This window comes from Symphodus melops, assembly GCF_947650265.1.
Source record: "Symphodus melops genome assembly, chromosome: 22".
Lineage (NCBI taxonomy): Eukaryota > Metazoa > Chordata > Actinopteri > Labriformes > Labridae > Symphodus > Symphodus melops.
Genome location: NC_136712.1, coordinates 1122097 through 1143743, shown reverse-complemented (window position 1 = coordinate 1143743; position 21647 = coordinate 1122097). Strand labels below are relative to the sequence as shown.

At 44.9% G+C, this 21647-nt stretch overlaps 4 protein-coding genes across 4 annotated transcripts in view; 2 read left to right on the top strand and 2 right to left on the bottom strand.

The window, feature by feature from the left end:
* sco2 (synthesis of cytochrome C oxidase 2) overlaps positions 1-21647 on the top strand; it is a 181606-nt gene that overhangs the window by 46392 nt on the left and 113567 nt on the right. The gene's annotated exons all lie outside the window — the stretch shown is intronic.
* ing3 (inhibitor of growth family, member 3) lies at positions 978-5515 on the bottom strand. Its single transcript, XM_079334969.1, has 12 exons — positions 5366-5515; positions 5149-5220; positions 4063-4163; positions 3891-3956; positions 3412-3508; positions 3267-3338; positions 2959-3075; positions 2694-2857; positions 2204-2394; positions 1915-2107; positions 1769-1807; positions 978-1414 (listed from the first exon to the last, which is right to left on the bottom strand). Exons 1-12 carry the CDS (start codon positions 5391-5393, stop codon positions 1298-1300), a joined length of 1257 nt encoding a protein of 418 aa, XP_079191095.1. The 5' UTR covers positions 5394-5515; the 3' UTR covers positions 978-1297.
* Positions 6380-11210, top strand: tspan12 (tetraspanin 12). Its single transcript, XM_079334970.1, has 7 exons — positions 6380-7003; positions 8132-8214; positions 8541-8676; positions 8887-8952; positions 9649-9756; positions 9869-10012; positions 10210-11210. Exons 1-7 carry the CDS (start codon positions 6938-6940, stop codon positions 10552-10554), a joined length of 948 nt encoding a protein of 315 aa, XP_079191096.1. The 5' UTR covers positions 6380-6937; the 3' UTR covers positions 10555-11210.
* The window catches only part of kcnd2 (potassium voltage-gated channel, Shal-related subfamily, member 2), a 58709-nt gene continuing 51858 nt past the window's right edge, over positions 14797-21647 (bottom strand). Inside the window, exons 3-6 of the mRNA XM_079334770.1 lie at positions 19964-20126; positions 17797-17892; positions 17469-17710; positions 14797-16102 (exon numbers count right to left, since the gene is read on the bottom strand). Coding sequence (XP_079190896.1) covers positions 15916-16102; positions 17469-17710; positions 17797-17892; positions 19964-20126 — 688 coding nt within the window. The 3' untranslated portion in view covers positions 14797-15915. The remainder of the gene's footprint in view (positions 16103-17468; positions 17711-17796; positions 17893-19963; positions 20127-21647) is intronic.

Here is a 21647-nt window from a genome sequence, read left to right as displayed (position 1 = left end):
CCTCGAACCCTCTGAAGGAAGTCCATGAGCAACATTAGCTTGTTAGCTGTTTTTTTTGTTCACTTCACCGCTGAAGAGGAAAACACGGTGGGCCTCCTGAGAGGACACGCCCACTTTCTTTATTACGATGATTAACAAATGGGCTGATCCTGGTTCAGGTCCCCAATGTGGACCCAAACACATGGTGGTGGTCTGGAGGCTGAAGAGGGGAAAAAGGTAACTTACCCAGTACTGCTGAGGCGCCCTGGAGCAAGGCACCAGACACCCCCCCCCCCCAACAGCTCTGATGCTCCGTGTGCAGCATCCTCACTCTGACATCTTTCCATCGATGAACACAGAGCTGTGTGTGTGTGTGTGTGTGTGTGTGTGTGTGTGTGTACAAAATGAACAAAAGTCCACAGATACCAAAACATCTTCATCACTTTATTGGACTTTAAGTTTAAACAACCAGGAAACAAACAAACACACACACACTGTACAGTATCACATTTGCACATACAACACACACACACACACACACACACACATACAGTAACACACACACACACACACACACACATATACAACACGCATGTTTCTGCTGCTCGTAGTGAAACTCGGATTTCGAGGTGAAGAATCGACTCCGTCAGTTCAGACGATGTTTGGGTCGATCGGGTTTCTGTAGTTGTAGTCCAACAGTTAATTTTGTAGTTTTTTTTTTTACTGCTCCAACACAGAAAGGGAGGAGCACGGCCTCATGGGAGAAAAAAAACTGACAGTAGCTTTTTGATGAACGAAGAAATATTTTCACTTTTAAAAACAAAAATGAATAAAAAGTTTGTAAACAAAAACTGGAGTGAGTTTTTAGCGTGACGTGGACTCTGGTCTATGGTCTCCTCGGTCCAGGTGGTCTTCAGTCCTGATGTGGACTCTGTGGTCTCCTCAGTTCAGGGGAGCGCTCAGGTGGTCTTCAGTCCTGCACACTGCGCTGAGATTCTCCCGGATGTTTCCGTCGTGTTCAGAGATTATTTTTCATTCACTTCCTGACCCGTCAGCAGGTTCAGGTCTTTGATAATCCGGATGATCAGATCCAGATCGAGGTCTTCTTGAATCCGTCAGGTGGCCTCGAGTTCGTTTGGGTTGAACTCTCAGCGTGAATAAAGATGAATCTCTGAGCCGTGACATCATATTTCAGGTTATCATCCCTCGCTCTACGGATGACCTCTGACCTCTGAAGGAGCTGCTTGGGTTTAAATCCATCATGGCCGACACACACACACACACACACACAGACAGACAGACAGGAGGTGGGCGGAGTTTATTTGTGTCTGCTCCCCCTCCTCTTCATGGCGGCTGTGCACTGAGGACAGAACCACTTCCCTTTGGGAGCCTCAGTCAGACCCACACAGCCGTAATGGAACCACTCGATGGGACACTGAGGACGAGAACGCACACACACACACACACGCACGCGCACGCACACACACACACACACACACATTACGACCCTTCACAACCTCATCACAATATATTCAAACTCCTCTCATGAATAACGGACCCTCCCCTCAGTCAATCTAAAAACCACTCAGCTGTTCAGTCGTAACCTTTGATCTACCAGGTCCTTACTTTTTTCAAAATAAAAGCATGGTAAAGTATGCTCAGCTAAAGACAGTACAACATTTCAAAATAAAAGACCAAACATTTTAATGTTTCAATGCAAAATAACAGAATTTAAAATAAAAAAAGTGAATAATCTTAAATTAAAAACAATCATGAACATGATACTCACATCGGTGTTATCGCAGCCCACCATTTCTCCGTAAGACACCTGAAAAAAAAGATTGAACCGGTTATTTTCAACTCAAAACTATTTATTCACTCCAGGCACAAATGAATCTTCCTCCCACGTGTCTCTGTGTGTGTTCTGGTTCTGACCTGGTTACAGATGCAGTATCGTGGCTCGTTGGGATCGTAGGTCCAGTCCACCTGGCTGTTGGCCTCGGCCTCAGGCAGGGCCGAGGCCTGCTGGGAAAGTTCCTGAGCCAGAGCGGAGGAGGAGGAGCAAGAGGAGAGAGAGGAGGAGGAGGAGGACGAGGACGACTGATGGTTGGAAGACTTGACGCTGCTTCTGAAAAACATCCGAAGAAGAGACGGAGAGAGAGAGGACGGTTTAAACATTTGAATCAAAGAGCAGACTCAGCAGGTGGACAGGTGTGGGACTCACTTGGACTTGCGGCCCCGGGAGTCCGAGGCGGTGGTCGGGGTGAGGGTCTGTGTGAGGGTGGAGGCGAGGGCGGAGGACGAGTATCCAGAGTTTTCTCTGGACAGATTGAATTCTCTGCTCAGCTGGAAGTCGTTGTTTTTGATCGCCTCGTAGCTCGCTTTGAGGCTCGACGTCCTGCGACCCTCCTTCATCTGAACACACACACACACACTAATTATATTCTGAGTGTTTTATAGGAGTGACAGCGTGCCTACTTAAACCTACTTTAAAAAGAAAATGCTTCATATAAGAAAGTGCAGGAAACATTTTGCCCAGTAGGACTCGAACCCAGGTTATAAAACAAACACAACATCCTCTATACGTGTGGTGCAAGCTAACCGCTAGGCCATCTGGGAACTGTTGTTCTCCACAAACAACAACGACGACAATGACAACATGACAAACCCAGCACAGCGCCCTCAGTCGCTCGCAGAACATCCATGTGACTCACCTGTGCGGTGGCCTGCACAGCCTGAGCTGCTGCCATGGTGATGGCCCCGGCTCCGGCCCCGGGCCCCGCAGGTAGAGAGCTCAGGTTGTAGGAGGCCAGAGGCTGAGACGAGTTCACACTGTACACATTGTTAGTGGACGCGGACGTGCTGTTGGTACGGCAGCCTGCAGGGGACACGGCAGAAATTGCAGATGAACTCCTGCACACGGTCTAATATCCCACGCAGCTCCACCCTGTGTGTGTGTGTGTGTGTGTGTGTGGTTACCTGGTGTGTTCTCCTTGGAGGCGTCGGATGTCAGCGTGGACAGCAGAGCTTCAGATTTAAACTTCTTCTCTGGTACGTGTTCTGTGGTGTGATGAGCCGGAGCGCTGTACTTCCTCTCTGTTACAAAACACACACAGACTCAAACACCTCCTCAAAACTTCACGCAAACTCTGAGATCACATGATGCATGAAGCTAAAACCTTCAAGTCAGTTTTGCTTCTGATAGCATCATCTACTCCCGTTGGAGTGTGTGTGTGCATGTGCATGTATGCGTGTGTGTGTGTGTGTGTGTGTGTGTGTGTACTTACTCTCAGTGGTCGTGTGAGAGTGCACGTGATGGTTGTTGACCGGCTGAGACGGACTGTCCATCTCCAAAGACCCTGAAGAGACGAAAGAAGCTTTAATAAACAATCATCACGGTTCAGCATTTCAGGGTCAGAGTGAGAGTCTTACTTCTCTCCAGGATCTCTGTGATGCCGGCATTGTCGGCCTCCAGCTCCATCTTAAACTTGGCCAGCTCCTGGTCCAGTTTACGCAGGTGCCGGTCCACCTGGAGAACAGAGAGTGTGGTATCACATCAAGTAATATTATAATATTACTGAACGAATGACATCAGAGTGTTTTAAACCTTTAATGGGGAAGTGAGTCTCTTTCTTTTGCTTCTCTGTCTATGACTGCCACCTGGTGGACATTTAGCTGTATAACATTCAGTCGGCCTGTGCATGTTAACTCCACGAGGGAAGTTCAGTGGATATCTATACTGTATCTCTAACTGGACCAGGTCAGACCTTCATGAATATGATGCACCTGAACACATCACAGGATGGTCGTCCGTCATTATCTCAGTCCCTCTCACGCTGAGGTCAGACTACACGATCTTTCTGTCTGTTCCAGTTTAATTTAACACGATTTAAAAAGACAGTTTAACTCACCAGGTCGTAGATCTGATTGGCCAGCTGAACTTTCTCATCGGCGTCCTCTAAAGCTTTGTAGTAATCCTGAAACAGATCGTTATTATGAAGCTTAAAGACACAAGTAAAGTTCGCATCACTGTTCGTGTCTACGCCGTATAAAGCACACAGCTTTACACACGGGGGTTCTTACCTTTTTAATGACCTCCATCTGCTCCTCCCTCCACTCGGGTTTGTTCTTCTTTGCGTTGACAAAGAACTCGATCACTTTCTGCTCCAGCTGATCTGTGGCGTCTGGACGAGAAGAACACAAACAGGTCAGCAACAAACCCAGTGTTTAACAGTGAGACACTGATGGACATTTGACATAAACACACGCACAGTGTTAGAGCAGAGGTTACACACCGACACAAGTGACAGCCACAATACTTTATGTAGAAATTAAACAGAGTCATCAGCCGCAGGCATGTGAAATAAATTCAAGAGTAGTAGAATTAAAGACCACTGACGGTTGCTTTCCTGAACCTTCATCAAGAGTTTCGTGTTTTACATCTTGTATTTAAATTTTAACACTTTACTTTTTGTCAACACTTTGTTTTCTTTGTGTAATTCTAATACACTTGCCCTGCTGTTCATTTGCTGCTCTGTGTGCCTTTGAATTCCCCTCGGGGACAAATAAAGTTTTTTAATTAAATTGAATGATACAGCCGAATACATAGTCTGTATATATAGTCTGTAAAGACTTGGGTTGGGAACCAGAGGATCGCAGGTACGAGTCCTGGTGCGGACCAAATATGAAAATTCAAGTAAAACATTTTAAAAAGTTAATTAAAAATAAAATCTATAGTCTATTTTATTCATATATATATATATATATATATTTTTTTTTTACTATTTTAAAAAAGGTGTTAACCAAATAGTTATTATTAGCTGTCATAAATATGTGGTATTGACAAGTAAATAACCATTTGACGGCCATTATTTACTGATAATAGCTGCTCGAAACATTACATAAGAAAATCAAAGTATGTAAAAACATTTAATAAATTTAACAATTTATGTACTTTAATTCACAGCGTGTTCTGTGAATAACTGCTCCCGTTCAAACTTCAGCGCAGTTAGCCGGCTGAGCTAAACATGCTAATAACAGAGACTAGAGTTAAAAAAAAAAAAATCTGAAATGTTCAACTTAAATGTTAAAGAGATTCTCCCCCTCTTAAAGTTTTTATTTAGACTGCCTCTGTCAGTGTGTCAGACCCGGCGTGGGTGCTGTACGTACTCTGAACCTGCAGGTCCATCTCTCTCATTTCCGTAAACCTGTCGCGGAGGTCCATGGGAAGCTGCTCGATCACTGCCAGAGAAGAAGAAAAAACCGTTACCCTGCTAGCACGGCTAGGCTAACGACCGGAGACACACGGGCCGGAATAAAACACACATTTAACGCACAAAAGGCGCCAAAAATACCCTCTGAGGGTCTGTTATAATCCGATACTCACTCTCGAGGTAATCTTCCAGGTACAACATGGCGGCAAATTCGAGTTTTTTAGCGTTTTATGGAACAATTTTCTTCTTTCAATATGGCGCCGCCAGTCGCTGTCTGTCTCAGGAAAAAAATACCCCGACAAAATTGAGGTCAGAGAAGGTGACGCAAACGTTCTGCCTCGTATTCTGATTGGTCGAAACCTACGCGGGCGTTGATTCGTGTTCTCAGAGCAGACGTCCGACGGGAGTTGTAGTTTTTACACAAGGTTAACGCCGAGTCTCCTGTAAAATATGACAAAATCAACCTTATTATTTAATTTCAGTTTCAATTCGTGTACAGATCCAAAATGTTTCCATTTTATTGATTAATTTTACAAACAAAAAGTGACTTTGACTTAAAAAAGGGCCTGTAAAGACTAAAAAACGCACATTTTAAATGTTACTTACACGCGGGACCCAGAGACTGAGAATATTGTGACCTGATAATTGATTTCACACGTTGTATGGAAGTGTTATGTGTTCTTAGGCTATACCATAGAGGGCTTGTTTTTAAATAAATATTAGCCTAATAGATCTATGAAATGACAATTAATAAAATAAACATAAAGTCAATAAGTCATACATCATACTTTTCATTTTTTTACATTCAAGTTGTATGAATATTTATTGTAATGCTTTAACAATAAAAATCCTTTTTTATTTTTATCACTGTAGGCCTATAAATAAAAATCACGATTATTTTCTTTCCTCCCTTAACACGATTACATTCCTTGAGTTTCTCCTGTTTAGCCTGTAGACTGTGTATTTATGTGCAAATGTGTGTGTGTGTGCATCTCCATCCTCCTCCACACATTACTCTCAGCCTGTTGGCCCGCTGACCCCGTGGCTCTGCGGCTGGAGGCAGACACATTCCTCTGTCCTCCCCCAGGAGAGTCAAGGGGGAGGAAGAGGGGAGGCGGCTGCTGCTGGGCGCATTTAATTAGTGAGGAAGAAGAAGAAGAAGAAGAAGCGTCAGGACGGCCCGGAACGGACAGCACCGCCCCCCTGCAGGCAGCTCTGGGCTGAGGTTCAGCTGCAGTCAGTCCGGACTGTAGCTCTGCTAAGAGGAGGAAAGTCAGCGTGTTGGATTGGATTGTACATTTCATGGTGGATATTTACAAAGTTTGTTTTTGTGTTTTTATTCTCTTGAGTTCTTGTATTTAACTTTTGGATCCCAAAAAATCGTAATAAACCCGTAAGCTCTTCGTGTAAACGTCTTGTGAAACAGTTACTGGCTGTGCGTATTTTCGGCGCGTCTCGCTAACTGAGTGATGATTGCTTTGGAAATGTCACTCCATCATCCCGGCGGGGCCGAGGGAAAGTAAGAAAACACCTGTTGTGAAAGTTTTCCTGGAGCCCTCTGACGGATAAACCCGAGCTGAGCCGAGTCAGAGGGAGCGGAATGCGGCCTTTACGCACGGAGCAGACGCGGATTCAGAAAAGAAGATGAGTGCTAATCTCCGCAGAAATCTCTCCGGGCTCCGGGCTGTGTGTTTGCTGTGAGCATGTTGCCATGGTGACCCGGGCTCAGGTGAGCTCCGGTCGGGATGGCTCGTGAGGACGCGGTGAGGTGTTTGCGCTGTCTGCTGTACGCGCTCAACCTGCTGTTTTGGGTGAGACGCTCAGCACACAAACACACACACTCACACAACACACAACTGACTGTGCTATTCAAACACATAGGCGATCTAGCCTACCTGTTATTGATCTGGACAGGGGCGTAGCAGAGGAGGACACGTGGGTCTGACTCCCCAGGGGGGGCCTCAAGAATCCTGAAATAAATCTAGTAGATTTGTTTATTTCTAAGTCAGAACTGTTAGAGTAAAGAAAAAACACGACCAATAAATCAACATGATGAAGGACTCTTTATCAACTATGGAAGTCAAAATAAAGTTAAATTGTTTTTGTTTCATATGAACTGTATTGGAGTTTTTAAGATATTAAGATCTTGTTTGATATCTTAATAATCACACTGGAGAAAAGAGAAAAGGTGGAAACTTCGAGCTGCACAGCTGTTTTTAAGTCAAAGTAAGGTCAGCAAAAATGATCTTTTAGATCTTTCCGTCTTATCACCTTTAAAACACGAGTGGATCTTCGAGTGAACTGTTGACCCAACATCAGTCACGTCGACTCGAAAAAGGCGTCGCAGCTGTTGCTTCCCTTTTTATTTGGATAATTTACTGTTTTTAATCTCAAGCACACTCCTGCAGAACATCTCCATTTTCACAAATATGCTGGCAAAGAATTAGAAGAGGGAGGAGGTGGAGGGGAGCGAGGGGTTCCCTCCCTCCCTCCCTCCTCTTCATTCATTCTGTGTGAAGGACTTTTCATTTTGTTGCCATGGTAACAAACAGAGTGTTTGTATGCACGCCATGTGAAGTATCCTCGTCGCGCCGTACGCAGAATGTTCATGGAGATAAACAGTGAAGCAGAGTTTCATGATATCGGCTCAGATGTTTATATACAAGACGAGGAAGCTTTAAAGGGGGACAAGTGACGAACTGCAGCAAAGACACACACACACACACACACACACACACACACACACACACACACACGTTTACAGTAACAGAGTTCAGAGCCGCAGTGAAAGTAGGCCAACGTGTGTGTGTGTGTGTGTGAGCGTGTTTGACATTCTGAGATGTTATTTGTAGGCAGCAGAAACTGATCCCTGTTTGTGTGTGTGTGTGTGTGTGTGTGTGTGTGTGTGTGTGTGTGTGTGTGTGTGTGTGTGTGTGTAGCTGATGTCAGTGTGTGTGTTAGGCGTGGCAGCGTGGATCAGAGACTCCCTGAATACCGTGCTGACCCTGACAGCCCACACCAGGTGAGTCTCAGAGAACAGGTAACACTCAGACTTTTATTACTGATGAAATAAAAAGTTCAGCGACACAAAATGAGCGACTACAATAAATAATTATTTAAATTAAACTTATAAAAAAACTTTATTGAGTTATAGAAATGCACAATCGATCAGATAAACTAATTACCAAAGAGACAACAAGGAAAACTATCAAATCAATAATTATTATACGAGAGAGGTATCACTTCACCTGGACAACACAGCCGACCAATCACAGCCTGGGTAGGCAGTGATGTCATCATGAGTCACAAAGTTCATAAAGAGTTTGTGTGTGTGTGTGTGTGTGTCAGGTTGGAGGAGGCGGCCGTGCTCACGTACTCTCCGGCGGTCCACCCAGTCTTCATCGCCGTCTGCTGCCTCCTCTTCATCGTGGCGATGGTGGGGTACTGCGGCACGCTCAGGTGTGACCTGCTGCTGCTCTCCTGGGTATGATGTCATCACTTCACCTTCACATAAGCAACGTGGACTTTTTTTTTTTTTTTACAAGGTTCTTGTAAAGTTTAGACAAAATGAAAACTCAAACTAATGAATGTCTGCACAAAAAAAACACTGACATATAGTTTGTTGCCGTGGCGATGAAACAGCTGATGCCCACCTCCTCCTGCACTTTAAATAATCCCTTTGTGTGTTTGTCAGTATTTCTGCAGCCTGCTGCTGATCTTCTGTGTGGAGTTAGCGAGTGCAGTGTGGACCTACGAGCAGGTGAGACACACCTGTTCACACACACACACACACACACACACACACACACACACACACACTGCATTTATACAGACACACACAGAGAGCCGTAGAGCTGCTGCTCCTTCCCAACAAAAGGACCCGTTGAGGTGGCTCAAGCTGCTGATCAGGATCCTCCTGGACTCCTCAGTTTGGAGGATCCCGGGTCAGACCAGAGCGAGCGCTAGCTGCCACCACGACCCGACCCGACCCGAAGGATGGAGATAAACACACAAAGACTACAAAACAACTATTGTGACCACGCAGCTTCACAAACACATCACAGCTGCTGTGTGTGTGTGTGTGTGTGTGTGTGTGTGTGTGTGTGTGTGTTTACCTGCAGGCTGATAACCACTATCTCACCTGTCCGTCTGTGTGTCTGCCTGCAGGGGGTTGTGGGTATTGTAGTCAGTGGGAATGTTATCAGCAGATCAGAGAACTGACACACCTGATGATCATTATCACAGGATACATGGGGGAGGGGGCGGGGCTGAGGGAGGGGGCGGGGCTTGGATGGGAGGCCACATTAGAATATAAACTGACTCACGGACTCTGTTCAAAGCAGCGTGTGAGTGTTAAACTGTGTGTGTGTGTGTGTGTGTGTGTGTGTGTGTGTGTGTGTGTGTGTGTGTGTGTGTGTGTGTGTGTGTGTGTGTGTGTGTGTGTGTGTGTATTCAGCACCCCGTTCAGCGCTCTGATATGATCAGTCTGAAGTCTCGGATGCCCAACTTCGGCCTGCAGCGTTACCAGTGGCTCACACATACCTGGAACAGCTTCCAGACAGAGGTCAGCCCACGCCCATGAACACGCACACACACACACACACACACACACACACACACACACACAGATTGCATGTGCTGACAGGTGTGTGTGTGTGTGTGTGTGTGTGTTTCAGTTTAAATGCTGCGGGGTGATCTACTTCACTGATTGGCTGGAGATGACAGAGATGGAGTTTCCTCCCGACTCCTGCTGCTCCAATCAGTATCCAGGATGTGCTCGCCACGCCCACCTTCATGACCTCAGCGACCTGCACCAAGAGGTGAGACACGGCCACGACGTTTCACGAAGACGTTTCACGAAGACGTTTCACGAAGACGTTTCAAAAAAAGAAGCTTTCAAAGAAAACAACGTGAAAGTCGAAGACACGTGAACATTTTAAATATTTTTTCTAACTTTAAATTTTGTGTGTGTGTGTGTGTGTGTGTGTGTGTGTGTGTGTGTGTGTGTGTGTTTCAGGGCTGTGGTCCAAAGATCTACAGTTTCATTCGGGGGACGAAGCAGCTGCAGGTGTTGCGTTTCCTGGGCGTGTCCATCGGTGTGGCTCAGATCCTCGCCATGGCGCTCACGCTCACGCTGCTCTGGGCGCTTTATTACGGACGGAAGGCCCCAGAGCCCGACGCCACGACAGCCCCGCCTCCTCAGGAAGACTCCGCCCCCCTCACAGTGACGCACGGAGCCTCGGGTGAAGCCGCGGCGTGTAACCGCACAAACAAAGTGTGTAACGGCGCACACAACAACACAAACTGCAACACACACAGCAGCGGGTCGGAGCTGCATTTTGAGATGGAGAGACTGTCGTGACCACGGAGGAGCGGCGAGCTGAAGACAACAGACGAGCAGCACAGATGACAAACTGTCGGGAAGCCGTGGCTTCTTCCCCGCATGTCGACTCCATCCTATCTCTGAATGAAGGCATCAAAAATAATCCTGATAATCGCCATGTGTGGCGAGCAGCGAGCTGTGGCTGCAGGATGAGGAAACGCCTCCGTCTGTCAAATCAATGTTGTGGGCTCTTTTCGGTTTCAGAGTCGAGTACAATGACGAGGCGGAGAAAAGGGTGAACTGCAAACACGCGTCACCTGCTCAAATGGAAATTCTTTGCTCGAGTTGTTCTGAGTTTTTCGGCGACAGATTTAAAGAAGACGGTTCAGGAGGATCAGAGAGGAAGAATCCTGATCTGAGCACGAAGACGTCCTGCAGAGACAAAACTTACAAACACTTTACAAAAACTTTACAAAAAACTTTACAAAATTATTTATCAAGCAGTTTGGAGTCTGTCTCGGACGTTTGTGTGCTTGTTGTTGTTGTTGTTGTTGTGTCACTGGGGATCCATCGCTGTGTTCATCAGAGTGTTGATTAGATTAGAGGGAATGTGCATGAGTTTGATATTTAACACTTGTTTCAGTCGTTGTAGCGTTTGATCACTTCTCACTGGAATAAAACATGAAATATATTTAGCTGTCTGCAGAGCAAAGTGTCGACGTGGGATTCACTTTTTACAGCGTCTGCAGGTTTACCGACACACACACACACACACACACACACACACACACACCTTACTGTTGGCCAGCAAGTCCTCGGTTAGATACGCTAGTTCACACAGCAGTGTCTCAAAACGTGCAAATTTTGCAATGACAGTCGGATACCTCCCTAACGGGGCCCCATCTGACAGCACTCACTCTCAAGCGTTATTCTGTTTGTCAGTGAAATTCACAAAGACTAATTATCGGTCTGAGAATGAAAATGAATCAAGACAGTGAAGGCAGATAATGGAGGGCCATCCTGAAAACGTCTTCTCTCCACACGCACGTGTTTCTTATTTTCTATATATTTAGTTGTTTTTTTTCTTGTGTATTACAATTTAGTGACATTTTTTAGCTCATTTGAGACTCTAAACAATTAAAAAATATATATTTCTGTCTCTTTCATATCGGTGTAAAACCAAACCGGGGAGTGATGGCAGCTCGTCAGTGAACTTTAAACAGTTTTCTGAAGTCTGATCTCAATATTAAACTCTGATTTTCATATTCAGCTGTGACAGAACGATCAGACTGCCAGACTCATGCTGAGCTTGTTTGTTGAGCGTTTCATCGAGAGCTGCAGACAGAAATACACACACACACACACACACACACACACACACACACACACACACAGCTGTTCAGGGTGTAAAGCTCTTAACGTCCAGCAGGATGAAATTTAACCTCCACCAGCGTACAGAGTATTAATAGATCATTTTTTACTGTCAGAGTGACACACAGAAACAAGAGACGAAGAGGAAACACGATCACAGAAATAATAAAACATATATAATATTTTTAAAATGTGCATGTTAAAAATCAAAAACGGCACAACATGTCAGAGAAAATGTAAAGTAACGTAGGGTTACGTAACAAAATGAAACGTACATAATACAAAGTAAGGAAACGTAACGTTACGTAGAGTGACGAAACATAACGCGTCAAGTCACGTAACAAAACGTAATAAAACAACATAAGGAAACGGTGTGTAACGTTGCAAAATGTATACTGCAACAACCTACGTCACGTTACCTCACGTAACAAAACGAAACATCACGTAGCGCTACGAACCGCATCGTAGTGACGCGTAACGCCGCTCCGTCCCGGCTGTTAACATCACATGATGAAACCAAACGCAACTTCTTGTAACAGCAAGGAGTGAAACGCCACGTAGCGTACGTGAAACACAAGGCCACGTAACTAAAACAACGTAACATGAAAATGTCACGGCGTAATAAAAACTAAACTGCAAATTTTAAATTTATTTTAAATTTAAATTCTTCCAAAACTTAAATTAATTAATGTAGTTTTAGTAAACAGAAAAATCTATCGTAATGATAACGCGCAACAAAACATGTTATAGCGTAATGTAACATAATGTAATGTAAAACAACTTTACGTAAAAAAATTGTAATGCAACAATACATGATGTAATGCAACATAACGTAACGTAATTTAAGGTAACGTAACACAATGCAACTTTACATAACGTAACATAATGACGTATAATTAATGTATTTCAATGTAACAAAAAAATGTGAATATGAAGGTTAAATGAAATGCTAAAATAAGACCCAGTTAGATCAGTTTTAATGAGACAATGTTTTATTTACTCAGACACTAGACGCTTCTCTTTTCTTATTATTCTCAATAATTCATTTTTCATCAATTTAAAAAGTCATAATTATAATCCTCAGACCAGTTAAATAATTCTCTTCAACATGTCAGCTGGTCCAAACTCATGCACGTTTTATCTTTAGAAAAATATCATGTGAATGTCGACATAAAACACTACGTCCTCTAATTAAAATGAACCATAAGCAACGGTTACAGCACATGTTCACAAGCAACACTAAGAAGAATAATAACACTCTTTCATTTACAACCAAAGAACATGATCTGCAAAAATATGTTTTATCATTTTCCTGTCGTCCATAAACTCTGAGTTTTATGAATTGTTATCAAATAAACAGATAATAAACCCACAGCATTGCATAATAATGTCACATTAAAGTACGCAGTGATGGATGATTCAGGGGCTGTAAGCAGGGTGGGACATTTGCATTTTTGCTCCAGTCAGCTTTTTTTTTTTTTTTTTAAAAGTCTTTTATCCAGTTAATCTTTAAAGATAAGATCAGTGTGTAATGTTCTAGATTATTTCTGCATCAGTGCGGAGTTCAGCATTAAAGAAGAAAAGATCGTGATGTGCTCTTTAATCCAGCTGTGGAGTTCAAATGTCCTCCAGGTAAATCCAGAATAAACCCTTTTTAAAAGTCCACCTCAGATTTGTAGAACATTAAAGTACAGGTGAGCTCAGGCGAAGACAGGACAGGTAAGAGACACGTGAGGCACGGAGAGGAGGACAGGTGAGAACAGGAGGGCAAGAAAGACGAGGACAGGTGAGAAAAAGTGAGGACAGGTGAGGAGTGTCTCGTGAAGTGTGTTGTTGTAAATCCACTCTGATCCTGTATTTGATCATGTCTATAAACCCCTCTATTTCAGCCCTGCTCAGAACAGGCTGTTTTTGTGTCTGTTGCTTTAAATATGTAAATGAGCTGTGTCTGACCACGCCCCCTCTCTGGAAGGGCTCGGGTGTACTCGCTGCTTTCTGGCTCCATGTCCTATTGTTTACGGTGAGAAGGCAGACTCAGAGGGCAGAACAAACACCTAGCTGTGGGAGTGTCACCCACCTGGGGGAGGGGCTTCTGCCCTTTGTGATGTCATGAAGGGGAGGGGCTACTGCCCTTTGTGATGTCATGAAGGGAACATCTCCAAACAGCCTGTTTGAGCACACACTTGGACTTTTCTCATCATCGGGGGGTTTGTAGACAGACTAGAGACACGTTAGAGTTAGAGGAACACGGTTAAATGGATTTGGAATAATATGTGACCTTTAAAATCAATAAACGGTCAAGTATTGGATTATAAATCTCCCCCAAACAGATCGACTCTCCTGGTCATAAATCTTCCGGACACAGTTCTTTAACTCCGCTGACACATCGTGACAATAAAACAACGTTAGGAGGCAACGTGTGCGTCATATAAATCTGGAACACGACAGAACACGACCACCAGCGTCCGAGGCAGGAACTCTTTTTCTTTACAAACTGACATCAGCGTTTCCATGACGATCCAGGTGAGTTCATTTACGTATCAGTGTGGGAGCTCTGACGTAAAGATCCGGTAAAAACCCCCCTCCAAAAAAAACAACGAATATTTACAGATTCAGGACCGTTCGGTTTCCATGACAACCGATCTGCATTCAAATCAGATCCACATGCAGAGGAATGTCCCGACACACACACACACACACACACGATCCATGCACGCAGACACAAGCACTCACGCAGATACTGAGCATGCTCAATGGGCTCATCTTCTTCTTCTATGAAAAAAACAAACAAAGAAAAAACATCAACACAACAGCTTCATCTACAAAAAAAGCAGCAGATTAAAGGAACAATTCGTCATTTTGAGGATCTGTCACATAGATCTAGAGCTGTTAGACTTACGTACCCGGGTCTCTGAATGACCTTTACATGGCTTGTTTTATTCTGTGACTCACAAATACAAACTGATGCCGAATTAAAACAAACAAATTCATCGAATAAATAGGACAAGATACAAATACAGGAATAATAAATTATATTGAATTAAATCAATAAACCACAAAAAAGAGAAAAAGAAAAAAGGAAGAAGAAGCAATAAATGCATCGAGAAATTAACGGAAAGTAAAAATAAATATCAAAAATATAAAACGTTAAATCCTCTAATAAAAAAAAAACTCCTCAATAACGATAAATAACGGGTTTAAAATAGTCACATTTAGCTTATCATCATTTTGAATGCATGAGAAAGTAAGCCCACGAATCCACGGTTATCTGGAGCTTAGCTTGTCACAATTTTGGAAACTTTTGGACGCACCGTGTTTGAATCTTTCAGCGTCATGCTTTTAATCGTAAACCCTGTGTGACAGAGCCTCGCCAACGAAAGAGGTTAAAGGTCGTTCAAATCTTTAGAAACCATCAGAAGTGAGTCAGACTGAATCACAGGATGCTGTTCATGTTTGGGATTTTGGATTGTTGGCCTCGGCAATGATTGGTAACCACCGTGGTTTAAGTCTTTGAAGGTTGATGGGAACAAGCTAGTCCAGTCTTTGTGCTAAGCTAGGCTAACGTAATCTGACACAGCGTGTACTTTGTGCTAGAAGTTTCTCATGTAGCCGATGGTGAAAACAGTGAGGCTCCAAAATGTCGCACGTTTCCTTTTTAGCTGCACACAGGAAAAAAAACAAAATCTACACGAGCATAAACTACTTTTACATTTGAAGACATCGATTTTGAAGACATAGAAGAATGAAAAAAAAAAGTCACTGATCATGTGACCAGTCGTGTGCTACTGTATCCTGCTCTCAGGTGTTTGATGCTGGAATAAAAATCCTCTTTAAACCCGGATCGAAGTTCGCTCAGTTTAAGAACCGTCTGCTCTGACGGAGGTTAAAAAAGAAACAAGCTAACCCGTCGTTTCCACCACGACTCTTTGTCCACTGAGTCTGATGTGCTGCGAGGTCGTTGACCCCTGATGCCTGACCCTTCTGTTGTCCTCCCGGGCGGGCCGTGTGTCCCTGATGGAGCTGGCTTTTTTAGAGTGCAGACACACGGACGATGTTAGCCTGCGAGTAGTTGGTGGAGCTGGCTGAGTTGTCCCCATCTTGCGTGCTCCTGGGCGGGGTCGGCATGCTGATTGAGGCGGTGGTTATGTAAGACCCGTCACAGTTCAGAGGAACTGTCTCCTCCATTTTAGCGTTGAGGCTGGAGCGACTTGAGCGACTAAAGAGGGAGGGAGAGGAAACAGTAGGCAGAAGTAAAACAACATGTTATAAAGAGAGCGGACTGACGGCCTAAAGAAGACAGCGTCTGATTCACAAAGACAAACAAAGGGTTAAACGCTCCCTAACTGCGCTGCGGACTGAACAGCATTTATGTGCATCGGCGCTGTATGCTGTATAATGATTTGAAAGTTTCTATGTGAGTCAGCTTTATTGTAAAAAATGTCTCATTCATAAACCGCCAAGCGCAGCCTGCGGCGAGTTGGTGGTAACTGCGCCGCAGATTTTTCAGAGAAGTGATGCTCAAACTTTCCTGTGGTCAAGAAAACACCGAAGCACTCCTCCCCACTTCTTCAATTAAGTGCAAAAAGTTTCTAATCCCGGCTCAAAATCCTTCCGTGCAGAGTGAAAGTGCGTTTAGTTTCTCTCCACATTCAGACACTTAACAAGAGCAGACTGCACGGAGCACGTCCACTTTTTTTTTCAAATATCATCAGAGCTGTGTGCTTTATGAATTAGACCTGGAGACTTAGCAGATGATGGAACTGTTAACAGCTGAAATTCATTCTTGGTGAAGCAGGCCCTGAATTCCTGCAGCTAATCCCAGCGAAGACGAGAAACCAGTCAGCCACAGCGCACATCGAGCTTTGCATGTATTACCCGAGACAAGACAGCAGCAGCGAGGTCAGAGTTTGACGGTGTTTGTGGGAGTCGGACAGAAACAGGAGACGGTTTTGTGTCCCAGCTGTCCTGATTCAGGAGAAAGTTCCCAGACCTCCCACAGCCTCCACCGCCTCCACAGCTGGACATTTTCTGGATTCCTGCTCTGTGACTGTACATGGGAATACTCTGTCACATGATCTCTGGGGCCGTGTGTTTATATACAGTGTGTGTGTGTGTGTGTGTGTGTGCGTGTGTGTGGATAGGAGAGTTACTGTCTATGTAAATGTTGGAGAGTCTCCTCAGTGTCTCCTTCTCCAAAACGTCGTCTTTGACAGAAAAACATGAAGCCATCATATTTTCCTTTGAACCACAGCCTTGAGAGTTCCTGCTCTCTGATTGGCTGTCTGATTTCAGGTATAAAAAACCAGTCCCGTGGGACTGAGCTGTGTCCTTCTCAAACACATCAGAAGCCTAAAACTTTCACAAAGACACCTCACTGAAAGGTTTGACTTTTCATTCTTCCACCTTCTGTCAGAACCTTTTCTACACCCGTGAGACCCTTAAAGGGACAGCGCAGGTTTTTTGAGCTGCTCATCAATATTCACGACACAAAAATGCAAACTCCAGCTTTTTATCTTTTTGCATTTAGGACGAGTAAACGGAGCCGATATGAAACAACTGGAGCAGAGAAGTCAAGCCGGTACCTGTTGCTGAACGGTCTCTCTCTGATCTGGATGGTGCTCAGCTCCTGGATGCTGGCGTGCAGACCCACAGACATGTTGGAGTTGGGGACGCTGAAGGTCTTCCTCTTCCTGCGGCTGCAGCAGGAGCTGAAGCCGTGCGGCGAGGAAGACGAGGAGGCGGAGGAGGAGCGAGACATCTGCTTGAGCAGAGTGACCTCCCTGAAGCTCGACTCGTACGTCTTCTCGTCCACGAACTCGTGATTCTGAGGCGGGAAGGTGATGTCAGAGGATGGTTCACAGTGTGTGTGTGTGTGTGTGTGTGTGTGTGTGTGTGTGTGTGTGAGCTCACCGTGGTCTTCTCTAAACAGTTGAGGAGGTGATGATGGTGCAGATCAAAGTTGGGGTTGGCCTGACACACCAGCGCCTGTCCTGCTTCCTTGGATGCCTTTAGGATACAAACACAGACCACATGACGACAGCGTGAGCTCTCATTGGACAAAACCTCTCGTCCAATCAAAAAGCACGGCACAAAGAGGGGAGGTCCATGGCAGCACTCAGGAAAAAAAAGGGCAAACGTTTCACGCTGCTGTACGACCGTCTCCTCTGTGCAAATTTTACCCACAATCCCCTGCTGCCTGGGCTCAGTGAGGACGCCACGGGTCTCTGACCGGTCCAATCAGAGGTCAGCGTTCTCATCACTGCCTCCACATGGGTTTAATTTCACCCGAGCCGCCGTACTGGTCCTGCTCAGGGTTCAGACTGAATGTGACGCAGACACACGGGCTGAGGGACGGACGGAGGGGCGGTCTGACATCACAGGAAGTGGTTTCTTCACCCTGCGTTCCTCAGACATGGAGCTAGCTCTAACAGTTAGCATAACTAGCTAAAACAACTTGTCTGTTTTCGACCTCTGCACACATTTGTGTTAAAGTGTCAGACCGCTCCTGGACAGCTCAGGCCTCGTCACATTGACTCCGCCCCCTTTGCATGCCACGTGGTTGGCTGAGTCGCATGCTACTCAGCCGATCTCATTCCCTACACACGTAGATGTGTTAGAGACGCGCAGTGATGATGTCATGAACAGCGCAGGCCGAAGGTCAGTCGGCAGCCGAAACACAGAAGGAACAAACGAAGAAGAAGACGAAGAAGACGAAGAAGAAGAAGAAGAAAAAGAAGAAGAAGAAGCTGAGAGGAGGGGTGGTGATGGAGTCAGAGCTGAAGAAAGAACGATAAGGACAGAACGCCATGACCATGGATCACAGATGCATCCACAGACACTTCCTGTACGGATCAAAACAGCAAACAAGAAAACTTTTTTTTTTTTTTTTCCTCAGAGCATCCAGCATGCAGCAGCACTCTGTGTCAGCTCAGCAAAGAGAAAGAAAACACAGCAAACTGAAAGACATCCAGCAGCACCGCCCTGCGGCGTCTCCGTGGTTACCTCCTCATCGAGCTCAACCAGCAGCCGGCTCTGTTTGTACTGCAAATAAGCGCTAGCCCCTCCGCTCTTCACCGCGCCAATTCTAGCAAGCTGGATTTTCTGTTTGTGAACAAACACACAGCGTTTAGCCCGTAGACTCTGCGTGTGTGTGTGTGTGTGTGTGTGTGTGTGTGTGTGTGTTAACAAAAAACTCATCTCATTTAAACACACTCAGGTCAAATCATACTTCTGTCCGCCATCTTGATTTATAAAAAAAACAACCTTGTGGTACTTTTACAACAGCTGTCCAGTGGGTGGCGCTGCTGCATCTGAAAACATGAGCCGTGTGACTGAGAGAGTGTGTGTGTGTGTGTGTGTGTGTGTGTGTGTGTGTGTGTGTGTGTGTGTGTGTTAACTGGAACAAACACTGCGACTGATTCTATCAGTTATGTGTCTTACAAAAAAAAAAAAAAAGAATTTGGATGAGGATGGAGGAGTCGGAGAGGAGCGAGGGTTTCTTCTTCTATTTTTTCCTTTTGTTAGATTTTAAAATCCTGTTGCTGGTTTTTAAAGCACTTTAAGGTTTTAGGATCCAAAACACACACGAGTGACCCTCCTGATTAACCACGACCCGTCCAGACCGCTCAGGTGGTCCGCTTCCTGTCCCCAGAGTCAGAACCAAGCACGGAGAAAGAAGCAGCGTTCAGCTTCTATGCGCCGTAGATCTGGAACAAACTCTCAGCTCTTTTAGATCCAGCTTAAAGACTCACTCTGCTAACTGCTGCTAACTTTTAACTCTTTTTATATTCCTACTCCAATTAATTTAATTTGAATTATTTTTATTTGAACAAATTTTTAAGTTTGGATTTGAGATTTTTTTTTAATTTTCTTTCTTCCGTCAGGATCCTTTTGATGTTTTGTGTGAAGCACTTATTGCGTACGACACACAACTGTTAGAATGATCTCCTCCATCTTTGTCCGACTGTTGACTCCACCTCTGCGCAGTGAACCCCTCCGTGTGTTTACACCTGCTGTGTGTTAGGACACGCCCCCTGCCATCCCTCAGCGCTGTGCATCACAGTGAGCGTCAGTTCACCTTCTGCGCTCGCCTCTTCTCCGCTCTCTGGCTCTGGTGGTAGATCCGGCTGAAGTTGGAGACGATGACGGGGACGGGCAGGGCGATGACGAGCACGCCGCTCAGAGAGCACACCGAGCCGAAGATCTTCCCCATGATGGTCTTTGGGACCATGTCGCCATATCTGAGCGAGAGAGAGAGAGAGAGAGAGAGAGAGAGAGATTTAAACTTTTTTACACAAGCAGCAGAAATCTGCAGCTGACTCAGCGTTTTTTTTTTCTTCTTTTTTCTGGATGAGGCTGCAGTTCAGTGAGCGACCACACGGAGGAGCCAGAGATCTGCAGCTGCTTCTTCCTCACTCAGACCACAAAGAGGTTTTTTTTTTTTTTTCCTTTGGTGTGTGTGAGAGTGAGAGAGTTTCTCGCTCCTCTGCAGCACACACACACACACACACACACACACACACACACACACACACACACACACACACACACAAACACATTTTCTATACTGTTTATAAAATGTTTTAGAGTTCAACTGAAAGTAAACCGTTGTGACAAACAGTCCATTATGTGTGTGTGTGTGTGTGTGTGTGTGTGTGTGTGTGTGTGTGTGTGTGTGAACGTCGCTCTCTGACTCTGAATCATTTATGTTTCAATCTTTTAACACACACACACACACACACACACACACACACACACTTTAATTATTAGGCCATTCAGAAACGTGCGACACTAAAATGTTTCTCACATAAAGACGCAGCATTCATTATAGATTAGCTTTTAAAGCACATTGTGTGTGTGTGTGTGTGTGTGTGTGTGTGTGTGTGTGTGTGTGTGTGTGTGGGGGGGGGGGGGGTGTGAGCAGGTCATATTCATAATTAACAACGTCTGATTCTGCACAGCTAACAGGCTAAAAGGCTAACATGTAGGTGAAGTTTTAAAGGTTCATCTTTCATCCTTCACAGCGTCTTTATTCTATCACGTTATTAGAATACTACCCACACACACACACACACACACACACACACACACCCACACACACACACAGTTATTCATATAAACACCAATTAGGCAGCAGCTGCAGCAGAGGAAGACGAGGAGTCGAGTGAATACAGAGGAGACGATGAAGATGTAAATGTATTCCTCAGCTGTAGTTTCCTCGCTTTAATAAGAACTGAAAATAGACACACACACACACACACACACACACACACACACACACACACACACACACACACACACACACACACACGGTCCATCAGTCTCTGTCACAGTTGGTGTAACAGCGTTATTGACCTGTTTCTCCGTAACACCGGTGTTGTGAGTCAGTTGGTGTTCAGTGAGTTTTCTAATAAAAAAAAAAGAAATCATAATTTATTTATTTTTTTTAAAACAACATTTTTATTCTAGCGCCAAAGCCTGCTCGCGTGTGATTGGTCAATACAGCTCAGACCCCATGAACACATTCAAAACACTTCACACCTGATAACTGCTCTCATATCTGGCAAACCCAGGGGCGTCCAAAACGTCCTTCAAAGCCCCGCCTCCCTTCTCTGGTCCAATCAGATCCAGACCCTTCCGGACCAGAACCTAAAGCTAGAAGGAGGACACACTGGCTGCTGCGTTTCTCTGACTCTGAGACGAGTTATTGACGTGAAAACAGGAAACGATAAATCACAGCGAGAGAGCGTTCAAACCCATCC

What these genes read in the sequence shown, in the direction of transcription:
- ing3 (XM_079334969.1), bottom strand. Translation starts at nt 5,393, where the DNA reads ATGTTGTACCTGGAAGATTACCTCGAGA. An exon ending in CACAGAGATCCTGGAGAGAA is followed by an intron (nt 3,339 to 3,411) that starts GTAAGACTCTCA and finishes TCGTCTCTTCAG; the next exon opens with GGTCTTTGGAGATGGACAGT. An exon ending in TCCCGGGGCCGCAAGTCCAA is followed by an intron (nt 2,108 to 2,203) that starts GTGAGTCCCACA and finishes GATGTTTTTCAG; the next exon opens with AAGCAGCGTCAAGTCTTCCA.
- tspan12 (XM_079334970.1), top strand. Translation starts at nt 6,938, where the DNA reads ATGGCTCGTGAGGACGCGGTGAGGTGTTTGCGCTGTCTGCTGTACGCG. An exon ending in CGCTCAACCTGCTGTTTTGG is followed by an intron (nt 7,004 to 8,131) that starts GTGAGACGCTCA and finishes GTGTGTGTGTAG; the next exon opens with CTGATGTCAGTGTGTGTGTT. An exon ending in GGAACAGCTTCCAGACAGAG is followed by an intron (nt 9,757 to 9,868) that starts GTCAGCCCACGC and finishes TGTGTGTTTCAG; the next exon opens with TTTAAATGCTGCGGGGTGAT.